The sequence below is a fragment of the Xenopus tropicalis genome, chromosome 8 (genome assembly GCF_000004195.4).
Source record: "Xenopus tropicalis strain Nigerian chromosome 8, UCB_Xtro_10.0, whole genome shotgun sequence".
Taxonomy (NCBI): domain Eukaryota; kingdom Metazoa; phylum Chordata; class Amphibia; order Anura; family Pipidae; genus Xenopus; species Xenopus tropicalis.
In genome coordinates, this window is record NC_030684.2 from 124,725,061 (window position 1) to 124,742,839 (window position 17,779).

General features: G+C 38.8%; 1 protein-coding gene across 1 annotated transcript; it reads right to left on the reverse strand.

Annotated features, from left to right (window-relative positions):
- Window positions 1-1,967: 1,967 nt before the first annotated feature.
- On the reverse strand, window positions 1,968-14,569 carry LOC105945589 (vomeronasal type-2 receptor 26). Its single transcript, XM_018096465.2, has 5 exons — window positions 14,520-14,569; window positions 11,589-11,880; window positions 6,378-6,602; window positions 4,583-4,706; window positions 1,968-2,872 (listed from the first exon to the last, which is right to left on the reverse strand). The coding sequence occupies exons 1-5, from the start codon at window positions 14,567-14,569 to the stop codon at window positions 1,968-1,970; spliced, it is 1,596 nt and encodes a 531-aa protein (XP_017951954.1).
- Window positions 14,570-17,779: the final 3,210 nt, after the last annotated feature.

Genomic DNA, 17,779 nt, shown 5'->3' on the forward strand with positions numbered 1-17,779 from the left:
AACTCAAGGTATCACCCTAGTTCTTTGTAGCCACGTTGATTTCATTCTAAATATCAGGTGCCATGAACTCCTCAGGTGTTGATGTGAATAATGGGGGGTGGGAGATGATATGACGGATGGCTGTGGGCTGGGTGTGTGGGACAAAGCCAAATAGGTGAATTCACTTGTAGAATAGTAAGACCAGGCCTTAAACAGATATGGTTGTTAATATGCCAAGCTCTATCTCCTAGATACAACAAGTGATAATTGTTACTGCAGGTCGTCCCTATCAACTTAGCCCCCTATAGCCACGGCAATCTAAATTTTCCCAGTACATCATACTAATGGGAATCACACCAGTTCTCATCCTGCCTTGCCCTTCATTTTTAATCAATTTTCTTTTGACATACTTTATTGTTTTATATGTAGAATTAAAAGTTAAGTTTTAATTATTGTAATCAGAAATCTGAATTAGCACAAAGTGAGTGGTGAAAAATGTGGCTCACTTGGTGGTTTCTTCTCACTATTTTATTGTTTAGCACTGATTCTGATCCTGCACATTCGCTGTAATTTACTTTGTCCCTGGGTAAGTAGAAGGGGTTCCCATCAGTATTTAATTGGTATTTTGTTACAAAATCCTAAGGAGAGCCAGGTCTGTGTCAAAACAGTTTTGTTTGGAATAAACAACTAACGTGTAGCAGGAACTTTACCAAGGAGCAAGTCCTATAGAGGCAGACTCAGACTAAATGTCCTTGGGTAGGATTATATCAAAATGATGAAGTCGCATACAGCAGTCTATACAGCCCTTAGACAGGCAGTAGATCTTTAAAATATGTGTTGGAGGGACACATTCAGGCCTCCTGTTGATCCTTCCTGCGTCATCAAATGCCTCCTTTCTGGAGCAACAAGTCAGGAGCAGGTCCCCCTCTAACGAATACCTTTGCCCGCAATATCCTGGGGCAAATGCTTGTGGCCCCAGACGTGTGTGCCTTGGTTGCTGTAAAGCATTTTGTGCCCCACAAGAGAAAAGTGCTATATAAATGATTTTCCTTCCTACACAGTTTGTTTAATGTGCAGTAAATTTAATTTGAGGCCAACCCAATCAATAACTAGAACTTGGAAGATGCAATGTCTATTTTGTTGCAACTGATAGATTTGAAATGACATCTGTCTACCTACAAAATAGATCCCCAACATAATTATAAAGCCATTGCCCTTTATGGAACAATTTTATAGACCTTTTCCTACAGCTCCAGTATAGCCCTAAAGCCATGTTACCTTTTTGGTAATCACATTGTCCAAAACCCACGTTTGTCCTGGCAAAACTTACCTAACTGCCAGGTTGATCATTTTTAGCACACACAAGGGGAATAGACAAAAATTTTTGTACAGATCACTTGTGTTCATGGGGGGCCCCCATTCAAATTACTTGTATGGGGCCCCAAAGTTTCTGATAGTACAAAATGGAGGAAAACATTGCAATGAATAAAATATATAACAAATAGAAAATGCTAAGATCTATATTAACAATTAATTATACACTTTAAAACTTGGCTGGCCAGCCTATAACTAATGAAATAACTGCTAACAAATTAGTTAATAAGGCATCATAAGAATTCAATTCATCACAAGATTTCTTCTATGTTTGTACAGGTATAGGCACAATTCAACAATTCAACCCACAGTGTTATTTTATCTTCTAACAATAGGTGGCAAATTCTGTTGCTGGGCTTTCCATCATTAAGGTTTAATTGGGTTTAAATATGGCACAAATTCCCTATCATCTATCTATCTATCTATCTATCTATCTATCTGTCTATCTATCTGTCTATCATCTATCTATCTATATATCTATCTATCTATCTATCTATCTATATATCTATCTATCTATCTATCATCTATCTATCTATCTATCTATCTATCTAATCAATCTATCTATCTATCTATCTAGCTATCTATCATCACATGCAAATGTGAATACTACTGAACTAATTAATCTGAGTTCTTTTTTTTAAGACTGTTTTGTTCTTGTCAGCTCTAAAAAGGATGATATAGCACTTGGGAATAAATATACACCCCAAAATTCCAGAGCTAGAAGATAAGATAGCAAATATTTCCACTGCCACAACATATTTCCCTTTAGTGCTTAGATAGGCTGGAATAAAAGAGACCCACACACTGCAGAACAGCAACATGCTGAAGGTGATAAACTTGGCTTCGTTGAAGATATCAGGTAATGTCCGAGCAAAGAAAGCGATAATAAAACTAAGAGCTGCCAATAATCCCATAAATCCCAGAATGCAGTAAAATCCATAGCTTGAATGTTCATGGCACTCGGCTACTATCATCCCAACTATATCATCGGTGTTATAATAAGGAAATGGGGGAGAGTTGATTAACCCGCTGGTGCATATAATCACTTGCATCAATGAACAGAATATTACAATGGAATTAGACACTCTGGGTCCCAAATAATTCTTCAGTTTGCTTCCAGGCCTGGTGGCATTGAAGGCAATGACCACTGTTACAGTTTTAGCCAAAACTGAAGAAATAACAATAGAGAAGATGACACCAAACACTGTTTGTCTTAGAATGCAGGTCACATGGCGGGGATGGCCAATGAACATCAGATTACATAGAAAGCAAATCTTGAGGGACACAAGGAGGATGTAGCTGAGATCTCGGTTATTGGCTTTAACAACCGCTGTGTTCCTGTATTTAGTGAAGATCATCAGAACCAAACAAGTCATGATACAAAACAGAACAGATAACAAAGCCAGTGATGCACCTAGGGGCTCATGATAGGATAAGTAAATGATCACTTTATCAGTGCAAATGGTTCTATTTAAATTAGGCCATTGGTTTATTGGACATTTAAAACAAGTTTCTCTATCTGTAAAGAAAAACAATTATCAATTATTTATTTTTACTATTAATTGTATATTTTATATATTTCTTTTTGTTTGTTTGCTTTTAATGTAAATGAAGTAAAAAAAAATATTGAATTGTTTCCAAGAGCAGTATCCCGGCAATACATTAATTGTAGCGGTGACCATTAGCAGAGGAAATACGTCAGGAAAAGAAGTTCTGGTGTGTGGGCAAATGAAAAGGGTTGGATTTTTAGAAAGCCTCAAATAGTGGGCCCTGGGCATGGGCCTGGCTAACTCAAAGGTATATCCTTAATGAAAATGTGTAAGTTTCCACCAGGGACAGTGAAATTCACAAGACTCTTCTAGATTGCAAGGATAGGCTATTTTATGTATGTATTGGGTATGTATTACCATCTGGAGTTAAATTTTTGGGACATTCCTCATAATTTAGATGTTTTATAAGCTTTATATATATTTAAAAAGATGTCCTTCTATTCTATAGAGGTAAGAGCGATATTTAATTCTGTTTCCCATTCCTTAAGGAATATCTAGTATAAGTAAATCTAATGCAACTGGACTCGATAAGTTATCATTGAAGACGTCTCACTACTCATCCGAGCAGGATTAGTGGAAGAGTACATATGCTGAGGACTTCCCATACCAGTCAGTTGAACTGAAGAAGCTTCTCGGATGAGTAGTAAAGTGTCTTCAATGATAACTTAGCGAGTCCAGTTGCTTTAGATTTACTTATACTAGATATACCCTGACCTGGATGAATGAAAACCTTCATAGTCATTCCTTGAGGACAAAATTTCTCAATAAGTATAATTTTATAGAAAGATATCAAGGGTAATATAGTCTTATTTTCCCCAATAGTGTATCTTCCTATTTTATATAATTATTGGCCCTGTTTTTAAACTGTGGTCCCCTCAGAAAATGATAGAGTTGGTGGTAGCTTCACTGTTTCCTGGGTTGGTGGCCCAATAATGTGAATTAGAGCTGGTTTAAGTATATATATTATTTTGCCTAGTTAAGATTTCTAAGAGCAATTAATGTTATTGTGTGTTCTACTTCTAACAATTTTTGCCATTATCTTGCAGGTACCGGTGAAAGATGCAGACTATGGGACAGATTTATCAAATTGTCATTTGGCATTTGCCATTATTAATTCTATCAAGTAGCTTGCATAATATTTCATTCAAAGTGCAAATCCTTACATCAATTAATAATTAAGATTATTATTTTAATCTGGCAATTATAGACCTGTAAGTCTGACATCTATGTAGTGGGCAAGTTATTTGAAAGTTGTTAAGGGATCACATTTATAAATAGATTATGTCAAACAAATGATGGTGTAAGGTGGAACTTGGAGATGATCTGCTTATCTTGATGTAGTTGGATGATACCAAAGTTACAGTGCAGCATAAATGTTTTGTTTTTTATCTAAGGTCTGTTGGTTTTAGCACTGCAACTTGTACATGGATAGAAATCTGGCTCTGTATTGGATCCACTTTTATTCAACTTTTTTTTTATTAAGACTTGGGGGAGGGCATTGTAAGTTATGCACAAAGCAATGTATGGAAAGTCTTGATTAGGCAAAGGCTGACCAAGTTGTGATTATGTACATTGGAGAAGATGTGCTTTAGGGGGACATGATAACTAATTAAAATAGTAGTAAATAAATTATAAAATATAGAAAATATTCTGATGAATTATATCTTTAGGTCACTCACCTGTCTGGTTGGATATCTCGCCCTCTGGGCAGGGTGCACAGTCATTGCAGCACTCAGGGAATCCTTCTTTAGGTTTCTTCCTAAACCCAATAAGGCAGGTTTCACTGCAAGGTGTACGTGGGGTCTGAATAATATGTATGTTTTATTGTGTTATAATATAACTACATAGATATAATATAATGACTCTAATAACATACATGCTTAGACTTATTTCTGACAGAGACTACAAACAAATGAACTACTTTATCTTAATGTATTGATTACTAGCTGAGGGGCCTGGCATTGCCCGGGAAATCTGATCTTATATTTATACAATAACAGTTGTTGCAAATGATTTGAACTACTCTAGTGCAATGGAATGCTGCAGTGCCATTAGTCAGATAGGTAGGCAGCTATGAACAGCATTGCCTAGCAACTGAATCAGGTTTACAGGCAAATAAAAATAAAAACCCAACTCAGCACCCTTATAAACCCTGGTGTATATAGTTTCTACTTTGCAATTATTCACTGCTACATAGTTCTCTTCATAAATACTATGGAATTGTGTATTCTCATGTGATGTTAAAGTAGAAGGACAGCAGACTGAAGCCCCATCCCCTTGAAAAACATCCAGTAGGTCAATGGTTTTCCCTTTGCCACAATGTCCAGTTTGCCAGGCATGGAGTGACAGCGAATTTCCGCATTTCGCCATTGGTGGATTATTTTGTGAAATGGGCAAAAAATTTGCCGCACAATGAAAAATTGTTGTTTACTTTGCCCAAAAAACACATGCGCAACAATTTTTTTTGACACACAACATTTTTGCCGTTTCACGCATTTTTCACTAGGGGTGAGTGATTTTCGGGTAAATGTATGGCAAATGGAAGCACAGTACCTTTGAAAATAATTGGTTCATTTTGTTGAGTTTGATCTTACCCTACAAAATGAAAAAATGTTTAGGCTAAGATCTGCCCCAGCCAAGTGTTACATAATGAAGTGGTGAATTAGCACTGATCCCAAATACATTTATTGTTTGTTGCCACGCTGGAAAGAACAAGTAATAAGAGATACCTGTTATTTATAATTATACATAACTTTATACAGTAATATAAGACTCTGGAGAATCTGAAAGCTGCTATATAACCCTTGTGCTGTTTGTTTTGACACATTAAAGCAAATGAGTTACATCCCACTTTTTCAGATCATCAATGTGACATGAAAGGGTTTTCCATCCCAATTTTCGCTTCCTGTACTGCTTTGGCAAATGTATAACGGGAAGTCAGGTGTCTTATAGGGCAGATTCATTTTAATTGGTATAAGTATGGTTTAAGTCCTACCTCCTGTCTGGGAGGGGCAATGCTGCCCATGTATACTGACATGGGGGAGGCAGAAGAAAAGGAGTTTCTTTTACAATGTGGGGCAATGTATATGCTATTGTAGAGCAATCATGATTTATCTGCTGTCTGATTTCCCCTTCCCATTGATGCATTTCAACTAAATGTCAAGTTTATGTAAACTTTTATGAAAAAATTTGTTATGTGCGTCAATTTTCGTTGACGTGCGAGCAACAAATGTTTTTGACTCTTGTCAATTTTTTTGATGCGCATGATAATTTTTTGTCACATGCCGAATTGTTCCACAGTGAATTTTTTCGAACAAATCTGCCAATGGTGAAACATGGAAATTCGTAGACAATACATGCCTACCGAAAAATTTTGCTCATCGCTACTGCTAATTATATAGCCCCCCATCTGCCCCAGTGGCATTGTAAGGCATTTTTACGTCTATGATTATACATGTTCTCCATGCATCTTACTTCATTAAAAGATGGGCTCCATCGTATTAGACTTTCATTTATTCTCAGTTCCTGGGAGGCAGATCTCTGTGCATATGTTCCTACTTTGATGCCATTAAGAGTCTGATTTGGGTAGACAATCCAGTTTAAAATGTCAAAGTCAGAAGGCATATCTCCATTCTCATCAAAATGTAACTCATTCCCGTCACTGTCTGTAATACTGACTTTCTTTATATACTTGTGCATCTAAATAGAGAAAAACATTCTGTCACTGGTCAAATAATATTTTCAGTTCTGACTCACTTCCCATGCCTGTATTTTATGTGCACCACGGTTTCTTCCCTTTTCTGTAACTGCAAATAATGCAAAGCATCTGATAAAGTGTACACTGCATTATATATACTGTAGCTGTAAATGGATATATCTCTGTAAAAATGCTCATATTGACTCTGTAGTTGCTCTGTGCCGGTGCATTTCAAATCTGTTGCATTGGTTTTCCATGAACAAATGTACAGTTCCCACCATGCAGCATCAATAAAGATATCATTTGGAAAATCATTCAGAGTTATGTTTAGTAAAAACTCCTGAAAACCTGGAATGGAACTGGCATGAAGCGTTAAAGCCAAACTGCCATTAAAGTGGACCTGTCACCCAGACATAAAAAGTTGTATAATAAAAGTCCTTTTCAAATTAAACATGAAACCCAAAATAATTTTTTTATTACCACATCCATACCCATTATAAAAGCATTTTAAAATCCCAGCTGTCAATCATATAATGCCTGCCCCGCCTCTATGCCTTAGGCATAGAGGTGGGGCAGACAGTTACTATCACTTTCAATTCAGAACTTCTTAGATGTTGCTGCCCTCCCCACATTCCCCCTCCCTCCTCACCATGTAATTATGTAACCAGTGCATGGACATGGGCATCAGGTCCCCCCATACTGGCACAGAAACAAGATTTTGGCAGGATGCAATGCCTGCTTTGATAACAGTGTCCACAAAATGGCCCCTGCCTGCTTGCTGCAATTGTGAATTCCAAGTATGAAGAAAATAAAATTAAAATAATTTATACAGTGTAAGTAAAGTTTATTTTGCTTGCCAAACACAACAGAAAACAATTTGAAATTATTTCTTAAGGTGACAGGTCCGCTTTAAAAGCGTCAAAACATAAAAAAGAGAAATCAAATCCACTGGCAACATCCCACTGGGAGGAAATGATCCACACCTTTTCAGATATAGGAAACATATACAATATAAGATGTAATGTAACCATGTAGTCTCTGTCACCATAAGCAATGATAACACTGACAGCTGAGTTACTCAGACTTCTAACAATCTGTAATTTCTTGGTATCATCCAAGGCATCACGGTATGGAATGAACTCAAGGAAGGCAAAACATATTCCATTGAGTGCAAATTCCTTCTGTAACATTTGGCTCATTTTTAGGCCGGATTCATTGTCTGAAACCAACACACCCACCCATGTCCAGGAAAAATGTTTTATTAGCTTTACAAGTGCATCATACTGTGCAATTTCATTAGGCACAGTGCGGTAAAAAGATGGAAACTGATTTTTATCACTTAATACTGGATCCATGGATGCATAACTAATCTGCAAAGACAACACAAAGCCAGAATTTATTATGGTTAAATTGAAATACTAAAAACTGTTAAATTAGTTCTGGTCAAAGCTAATCTGTACTGCTTAGCCATCAACAAATTAATGATGGAGTACATTAAAGGGGTTGTCATTGGCCAACACTTTGTCAGAAGGTATAGAGCTTAGTCTTCTCCAAAATCCCATGGGCATTTGTGTTCCATGGATAGGTCCTAAGGTGGTCAGTTTTGTTCAATTAAAGAGCTGGCTATCCCAAAGGAATTGTTCAAGAAATCGTCCAAGGTATTCGTAAAGGTATTAACAAAATCTGCCATCACAACATCACTAGGAAGAGCCCCAACCTCACTGCCCTCATCATGACAAAAACCCTACGCTGCCTCTGGTACGCTGATCATTTTTATGGGAAAAAAGAACATCCCCCATCTGCCTATAATCCCCTCTAATGTACTTGTACAGAGTAATCATGTCCCCTCGCAAGCGCCTCTTTTCCAGAGAAAACAACCCCAACCCTGACAGTCTAACCTCATAGTTTAACCCTTCCATCCCCTTTACCAGTTTAGTTGCAGTCTCTGCACTCTCTCCAGCTCATTAATATCCTTCTTAAGGACTGGAGCCCAAAACTGCACTGCATACTCAAGGTGAGGCCTTACCAGGGACCTATAAAGAGGTAAAATTATGTTTTCATCCCTTGAGTTAATGAGGCTTGAAGAGAAATTCTCACTATATGCAGAAGATATACTTTTATATCTAGCAGGCCAAAAGAAGTCACTTTCAAAGATGCTGGCAGTGGTCATAAAATTTGGAGACTACTCAGAAATTGCTGCTGTTTCCCATTGATCCAGGGGCCCTCAGGGACCCATACCATTGTCCTTAATTACAATAGGAAAAATCCTTTACATACCTGGTGACTGTAATCCTTCACGACCCCCTTAAATATGTAGATGTAAACTATGCCCCAATTTCTAGATCCATCAAAATGAAGCTTCAAAATTAGACTTGCTCACAACTATCCCTCCCAAGTCACATCAGTATTTTGAAAATGTTCACTGAAACTCCTCAATGCTTTCCATTATTCACCAGTCATACCCAACAGGCAATGGTTCACAGGACTGGACACATGCATAACAAAATTGGTATGGACTGGGGAGAGGCCGCAACTCAACATGCAGATGCTATAAGACTTATACAGGGAGGCCTTACCCTCCCAAATATTCTGTTGTACTTCTATGCCAGTCAGCTATTATATCCCTGGTGGTGGCTTAACCCGGACTCAAATATCAGCCACTAGCCTCCAGGCACTAACTACTTGGTATAAATCTTAACTCATCCTGGTTTTTGAAAGGACTGTAGCGTCCACTTAGCCTTGTTCAGCTGGTCTAAATGGACACCATTGTGGGGCAATGACACCCTCCCAGGCTGGGTCATGGGCAGGGGCCAAGGAGTCATTTGGTGAAATCATTTGCCCAGTTGAAAGTGGAATTCATACTCTGCAACCATATGTAATACCAGCTTCTCCAATTAAGGCCTGCCTTAAATGTAAGTGGGAGGGTTGTGTTCCTGAACCCCAAAAGCTTGGCTACAGAACAAGGCATTTTGGACTTAAAGGCACTAGAATCCTCTGAAGAGACAGCCTTCAATAACCCAAATCAATTAGGAAAGAAAACAATGCTACCCTAAATAGAGCAATGCATGGAACAATGTCAACCTTCAGAAAGATATTGGGAGAAAGGCAGCTGGCTTTAAAATATAAATTATTCCATTTAAAGAAAAAATAAATGCCCCTGTGTCAGGGAACACAGGACAAGAGGTCATAAAGCTCACACCCTAATTATAGATCCCTTGCCACAGACAATGCTAACAGCTGAATGGAATCTAAAGTTGGCCATACATGCTAAGATCCACTCGCTTGGCGAGGTCGGCAAGCTAGCGGATCTTCACCCTGGGGCCAGATGATCAAATTAGAATGGGTATAACACGAGCAAGTTATTCAGTCCCCAATCCGACTAAAATTCAAACCTGCACGATCAATCGGCAGCTATAATTGCCTGTGTATTGCCACCTTAACAGGCACTCTTCTCTTCAACCCATAAAAATGATGAGTGGTATAGGAAGTGGATTAGGGAATCAGCACCAACCACCAGGCATTCTGTGAGCAAGAACAAGAACAAAGTAAAAGATCCCAAGGATCTAAACCTCATTCCCTAGGATGCCTTGATGGCAGGCCTAATGCTTTCCCGATGTTGAGTCCTAAGGGAGACTTTCCTTGGGCCAGGTTGGAGCTGCAGAGTGCCATTGAGCCCTATGGGAGACATTCCTTGGGTCGGGTTGGAGCTGTAGAGTGCCATTGAGTCCTATGGGAGACTTTCCTTGGGCCGGGTTGGAGCTGCAGAGTGCCATTGAGCCCTATGGGAGACTTTCCTTGGGCCAGGTTGGAGCTGCAGAGTGCCATTGAGCCCTATGGGATACTTTCCTTGGGCCAGGTTGGAGCTGTAGAGTGCCATTGAGTCCTATGGGAGACTTTCCTTGGGCCGGGTTGGAGCTGCAGAGTGCCATTGAGCCCTATGGGAGACTTTCCTTGGGCCAGGTTGGAGCTGCAGAGTGCCATTGAGCCCTATGGGAGACTTTCCTTGGGCCGGGTTGGAGCTGCAGAGTGCCATTGAGCCCTATGGGAGACTTTCCTTGGGCCAGGTTGGAGCTGCAGAGTGCCATTGAGCCCTATGGGAGACTTTCCTTGGGCCGGGTTGGAGCTGCAGAGTGCCACTGAGTCCTATGGGAGGCTTCCAAAATCATGCATTGAAGTTTCAAAGCCAGAATGGGTTTCGCGCCGTTTACGATCGCTTGGATCCAAATATTTTGTGACTTTCGGAACGCAACAACAATCTTTTTGTACGACCGATAAAAGAATTTTTGTGACATTTTCGAACATCAGAAATTATTGTGGTTACTCCGAATTTTTACTATATCATGATTTTAAGCCCAAAATAATCGTGGTTTAGTAAATGGACCCCTAAAAGTCATAATTATGAGTTTAAAAGTCATAATTCAACAGAATTATTTTTTTTTGGTGACCCCACTGCTCTCATAACCAAAGAAAAGTTATGGAACATTTTGACAAGTAGAAATTAAACATTTTAAAATAAAAAGAAATAAATAAAAATAATAATTAAAAAACAATATATATATATATTAACCTGGGTTCAGGCTATTGCTTTAAAACATGAGCAACACTGCAAATAAGTTCCTAGATTTTTATTCATATACAGGTATAGGACCTATTATGCAGAATGCTCAGGACCAAGGGTATTCCGGATAAGGGTTCTTTCTGTTATTTGGATCTCCATACCTTAAGTCTACTAAAAAATAAAATATTAATTAAACCCAACAGGATTGTTTTCCTTCCAATAAGGATTAATTATATCTTAATTGGGATCAATTACAAGGTACTGTTTTCTTACTACAGAGAAAAAGGAAATCAGTTTTAAAATTCGGAATTATTTGATTAAAATGGAGTCTATGGGAGACGGGCTTCCGTAATTCGGAGCTCTCTGGATAACGGGTTTCCGGATAAGGGGTCTGATACCTGTACTAAGCAACAATGTAGGGTTTTTGTACCTGTGGGAATCTGTAAATGCCAAACATTCTGGCTATAAGGAGAGTCACTTTGGAAGATATGCCATCCACAACAGCCACCAAGTTAGGTGAAAGGCCCCAGCGATAGTTAGGGATGGGAAGCCCTTTTCCACTCATAATGTCAATCATTCCAATTGTTGCCATTGCTTCAGTCAAACAGTGATCTACAATATGGAAGCCCAGAGTGATATTGGGCAGCAGTCTTGGGTTTTTGTTTATTTCAGTGACAGCAAATACAAAGGCCAAGAGACTCTGATAATTCCTGATGTCTATTCTGATGGGAAAAAAACAACACAAGAAAATCTTAAATTGAATAAATATATAAAATAAGGAAAACATTAAAAAAAACTGCATTTCAACATTTCACTCACTGCCAATATTGATATTTTAGCCGATGCACAGAAAAGTAAAGTAAGAGGCAGTCTGTGCTGCACAATTAGAAACATATTTTGCACTAAATACAAAAAAAGTATTGGTGGCCCCCATATAACTAAATCAGTGGCACACAAGCAATCAGGCAAACAAACTAAACAAATAAATGCAAAATAACTTACTCGTGTTTTTTTATAATTAAATACCTGATTGTGATCCTTAAGTATTAATCAGTAGCCTCGCTAACCTTTTTTTTAAATACTGTATATATTTTTTTTAAAGCAGCAAAGAATTTGTACAGGTATGGGATCTTTTATTCGGAAACCCATTATCCAGAAAGTTCCGAATTACAGAAAGGCAATCTTCCATAAACTCCATTTTAATCAAATAATTCTAATTTTTAAAAATGATTCCCTTTTCTCTGTAATAATAAAACAGTACCTGTACTTGATCCCAACTAAGATATAATTACCCCTTATTGGGTGCAGAACAGCCCTATTGGGTTTATTTAATGGTTAAATGATTCCCTTTTCTCTGTAATAATAAAACAGTACCTGTACTTGATCCCAACTAAGATATAATTACCCCTTATTGGGTGCAGAACAGCCCTATTGGGTTTATTTAATGGTTAAATGATTCCCTTTTCTCTGTAATAATAAAACAGTACCTGTACTTGATCCCAACTAAGATATAATTACCCCTTATTGGGGGCAGAACAGCCCTATTGGGTTTATTTCATGGTTAAATGATTCCCTTTTCTCTGTAATAATAAAACAGTACCTGTACTTGATCCAAACTAAGATATAATTACCCCTAATTAGGGGCAAAACAATACTGTTGGGTTTATTTAAGTTTTAAATTATTTTTTTTTAGCAGACTTAGGGTATAGAAATCCAGATTACAGAAAGACCTCTTATCTTGATTCCAAGCATTCTGGATAACAAGTTCCATACCAGACCATAGGCATGTTAGGCACTGTCCTTGGTTGAAGATGTGGCAAGTATGGGACCCAAGATTTTTTAAAGTTTGTCCAGGCAACCTTTACTCAGATAGATCATCTAATAGAGGAGAGGGCCTAGTGTATTAAATATTTCCAGAATTTCAAAGTAGATAGGCTTCTAGGATAGGGTAATTACTTTTCAGGTATTGAAGTATAAATGCCTCAGGAGGATACACTGGTATCTGCCAGAATTTTGCTCTCAACCAATCCTAGGAAGCATGCTTCTGAGAAACTCACATTTGACATATTTAAGGTCTACACTAAAAAGTGTATGTGTAAGATGTGTTCCGTGTATCGTATTATATTGTACCAACTAGAAAGGGAAGTTTGAGAACAAACATCATGTTGGGTTGAAAAGCATGATGTCACTGAATGAAATCTGATCTGTTGTTGGCTCCGCCCACTTTTTCTAACCTTGGACCCACAGTTATATAGTAAAACCACTGAAAAAAGTTTGGGGACCCTGGTTTTAATACTGTCTGAATGGGAGTAATTTAAATTTCCCCACTGAACGTCAACAAGTGACATCTGATTGGTGGCTCCACCCCTTTTTCTAACCTGGAACTGCAGTTACCCAGTGACTAACTCTGCAGAGTTTAAGGACCCTAGGAATTAAAGATACAGAACGGCAGCAGTTTAAATTTAAACCAATAAAACTCAATAGGTAAATTGTGATTGGGGGCTGGTGGCTCTGCCCACTTTTTCTAACCTTGAGTCGAAGTCAAGCAGTGACAAACAGTGGGCACCCTGGCATAAATAGTGTGAGAATGGCAGCATTTTATATTTAAATGAATAAAATTCAATGGATGGAATCTGATTGGCTGTTAGTGGCCCAACCCACTTTTCCTATTTTTGAACTGCAGTCCCCCAGTGACCAACTGTGCAAAGTTTGGGGACTCAGGCATAAAAATTGTGAGACTGACAGCATTTTACACTTCACCATTGAAAGTAAATAGGTGAAGTTGAACCGCCCACCCCTCAGAAAAGTCATACCACCCCATTCCCGAATAAGCTGTACGGTTTGACACCTCATTCATGGGTCTACGACAAACGGTGGTTAATTGCCCCCTGCTGGGGCAATTAACCACCCACCCCTCAGAACTCAAACTAGTTGAGGCAAACATAGTTGGCCTCAATGTTAAGCCAATGGGAGTTGGAGCCAGAGTCTCCCAAGCAAGGCGCCTGCGTTTTTCTCAGAATCTAAGCAACCATTTCTATAGTAACGCTTTCACGGCCTTTTGGCCACCCACGTAGATTTATGCTAATTAGAATATCACACCACCATTGTTACCATGACAACCTTATCAGTGGTCAGAGGTTTTGCATGGTGTCGAGTTTCACAGCTGTTAGACCACCCACATAGATTTAGCATCACACCACCTGTGTTACCATGACAACCAATCAGAGGTCTCTTAACCCCTGCTAAGGTTGTCATGGTAACACTCTGTTACCATGACAACCTTATCAGTTAATCAGATAAGAACAGAGTTTATGGCTTCACAGCTGTCATTTGACATCTAGATGTCGACGGATGCAGTCACCTCTTAGTACTCAGTGCTAAGTACACAGTGACCATCCATTTTCCTGACATATCGATCCAGGTGATATGGATCCAAACAAAAACACTAGTTCCCCTTCGGGGAAAAGAAATCGTTTTGGACAACCAGTGAAAACAGCAATGACTGTTTTTCAGAATGCCATTGCAAGAATCATTGGCATTTCATCAGGTACTAATCCTGTTGCAGCTCCAGTTGGAGCCAATGCTGGCATTGTGACTGGTCAATCATCCAGTGCAAATTTGCCCAGCAATTCCAGTGCAGGTCCAAAGACCAGCTCTTCCAGAAGGAAAAAAGCATATTCTCCTCAGGTTCATTCCCGATCAGAGGCAACTCCTAGTACTAGCTCCTCTGGGACACAAAAAGCTTGTTCCAGATCAGAGGCAACTCCTAGTACCAGCTCCTCTGGAATTCCATTGCCAGCAACAGATACCAGAATAATACCAAATATTAGTTTTTCCATGGCCCGGAAAGACTATTCTAGTCAACAGCAATGTAACATTATGAAATCTAATCAGTGCAATGTTCAAAATAATGACACAGCCCCTCAGAATCCTTCTAATACAACCAGAGGAATATATGAATATATAGCATTAAGTGACAGGGAACGTGCCATTCAAGCACATCAGCAGCAGATTGCTCTACAACAACAAATGGAACATCTCAGACAGTGCCCATATGAAGATTCCCCTCTATTTAGGATCCCAATTCCTGAAACAAGGAAGAGAAAGTTGCACCCCAACCCTGGTGATGTAGCTTTATGGAACCCCAAGCGTTTAAGGCTGAGACTGGGCAAAGGACCTAGGGTACATCCCAAAGCCCTTGAGACAAAGCCAGACACACAACATGTACAAGACAAAGAAGATGATATATTTCCACCCGCATCAGTAATAATGGCAAGATTAAGGGCAAGGGCACAAGGAATGAAGAGAAATGATCTCAGCAGGTCTGAACAGTCTGACAAAAAAGATGATTCCCCATCAAATTAGTTATACTTGCAGCGACCATTAAAGAAATGCACAAGAAAAGCAAGGGATAAGAAATATAATTTTCATCACTGTATTTAATTTATGAGCACAATTCTAGACCAAAAGAAAAGATGGATGAACACTACTAACATCTGTTCTCCATATAATGTTACTTTTCCACTCAGACCCATAATGCAATGCTTGAGATGAGGAGTAGCAAACAATCTTAAGGCAAATTATTCAAAATGGGAGGTTGGATGGGAGATTGGGATGGATTTCCAGTACTGCTCAAAAATAGAATGGGAGATTGGATGGGAGATTGGGATGGATTTCCAGTACTGTTCAAAAATAGAATGGGAGGTTGGATGGGAGATTGGGATGGATTTCCAGTACTACTAAAAAAGATGAATGCATGAGGAGTAAATATATACTGCATTGAACTCAAGCTGAAGAAATTAGTACAAATTCAAATACCATTGCTTCTGGGAGGAAATGACAGTCTGGACAGTGCACACAGTCTAACACCATGAATAGCCCAACAAACCCCTCTGGGTGGTGCCCTGTTGAGTTTTATTTTTGTCTACCGAAGGCAGTAACTTTGACTGTTTCCCAACTGATTCTGTGACCTAAAGTATTTCATTAAGTGCATCAAATGCCAGTGTTACTGCTGAGCACAAAGCTAAAGTTAAGGAAATATAACCCAGCTACAGATTCCAGAATTGTGCAATGAACTATTTTATCTTATGGACAGAAACACCATTTCCACAGTGACAATACAGCTGCTGACTTCGATATTCATCTCACCATTGGCTATATCTTTCCTATCCAGGTGACCTCTGAAGCCTGTAGGTTCCCTGTCAGAACTGCAGCAGAAAGTTCCGGGGCCCCAAAAGGGCGTCGGTGAAGACCAGTGCTGACAGGGGTTCTCTTGCTTCATGGGAGAGGTCTACCTACAGCTGTCTCCTTAACATTCCACATAGACACTTTTAACATAGGAGAGTAGAAGAAAGTGTTTCTTTTGCACAATATCTAGATTACAGATAGAAGGAAACAAGTCTTTAAGATCTATCACCCTTAGACAGTGATCCCCAACCACCCCCTTTGATGTTGCGCCCAGTGGCCTCAAAGTAGATGCACACTTTTTATTTCTGCCTTGGAGGCAGGTTTTGGGAGCACGGAGTTCTACTCCTAGCAGTCTATATGGGGCTACCAAATAGCCATCATAGTCCTTATTTGGCATCCCCAAAGAACTTTTTTATGCTTGTGTGGCACACCAACATTTTACATCTGAGTGTGGCTCACAATAATAAAAATCTTGGGATCACTACCCTAGACTTACCTTAGACTACAAAGGATATAGATTTTCTGCTAAAGTCAGCAAGCTTAAAGAAGAATGAAAGTAAAAAAATCACTGGGAGGTGCCAAATGATAGGCACCCCCCCTAGTGATTGTGACTTTCGGAGCGCAATTGCGATATTTTCGTACAACCGAGAAAAGAATTATCGGGACATTTTAGAACATCAGAAATTATTGTGGTTACTACAAATTTTTACCATATCGTGATTTAAGCCCAGAAACCATCGGATCTTAGTGAATGTGCCCCCAAGTGTTGGTATATTTTCCCTTAAGTGAGTTTTTTTTGGGGGGGTACTCCAGTTTTAAAAACAGATTGGCAATTGAATTGGCTCTTGGTAACACTGACCATAAAGAGTGTAAATGTGACAGGGATATTAGAGTGTAAGCTCCACTAGGGCAGGGAATGGTGTATCATCGCTATAAAGTGCTGCTTAACATGTCAGCACTATATAAGTAAGAATAACTAAACAATCTCTGTGACTTGGTTTCCTTGGAACAGTAGCTTTGTGTATATTCTTTACTTGCTTTACTTTGCCTTTTTACCAACAATCTGTATTGCTTACACTTGGAAAAACTATCACCAGAGCCATATATTTTTCCACCATATGGGGTTTACCTTGACGTGGTATGGTGGCTTGGCAATTTTATGATCATAAACTCTCTCTTTTTTTAGCCTCTCTTTTGTATATTTGTATTTACTTTTGATTTAAGTAAATTAAAGTAAGTTAATGAGGTTTCCCTTAATTTGTTATGGAGGCTTGGTAATTTTATGATCATAAACTTGTAACTAAAAACCCCTGTGTAAAACAATTCAAATGTAAAAAGATATTGTTCATTTATACATATATATACACATATATCATGTTTCAAATAGTATCCTGTCTAAATAAAATCATTATATTATAGTAGTAGGGTCCAGGG

Bases quoted from the DNA above. Each gene is read 5' to 3' on its own strand.
- LOC105945589 (XM_018096465.2), bottom strand. From the start codon at position 14,569: ATGTCAGGAAAATGGATGGTCACTGTGTACTTAGCACTGAGTACTAAG. The intron at 11,881-14,519 runs GTGACTGCATCC...TTTTCCCATCAG, and splicing joins TTAGCACTGAGTACTAAGAG to AATAGACATCAGGAATTATC. The intron at 4,707-6,377 runs GTAAGATGCATG...CATATTATTCAG, and splicing joins GGAGCCCATCTTTTAATGAA to ACCCCACGTACACCTTGCAG.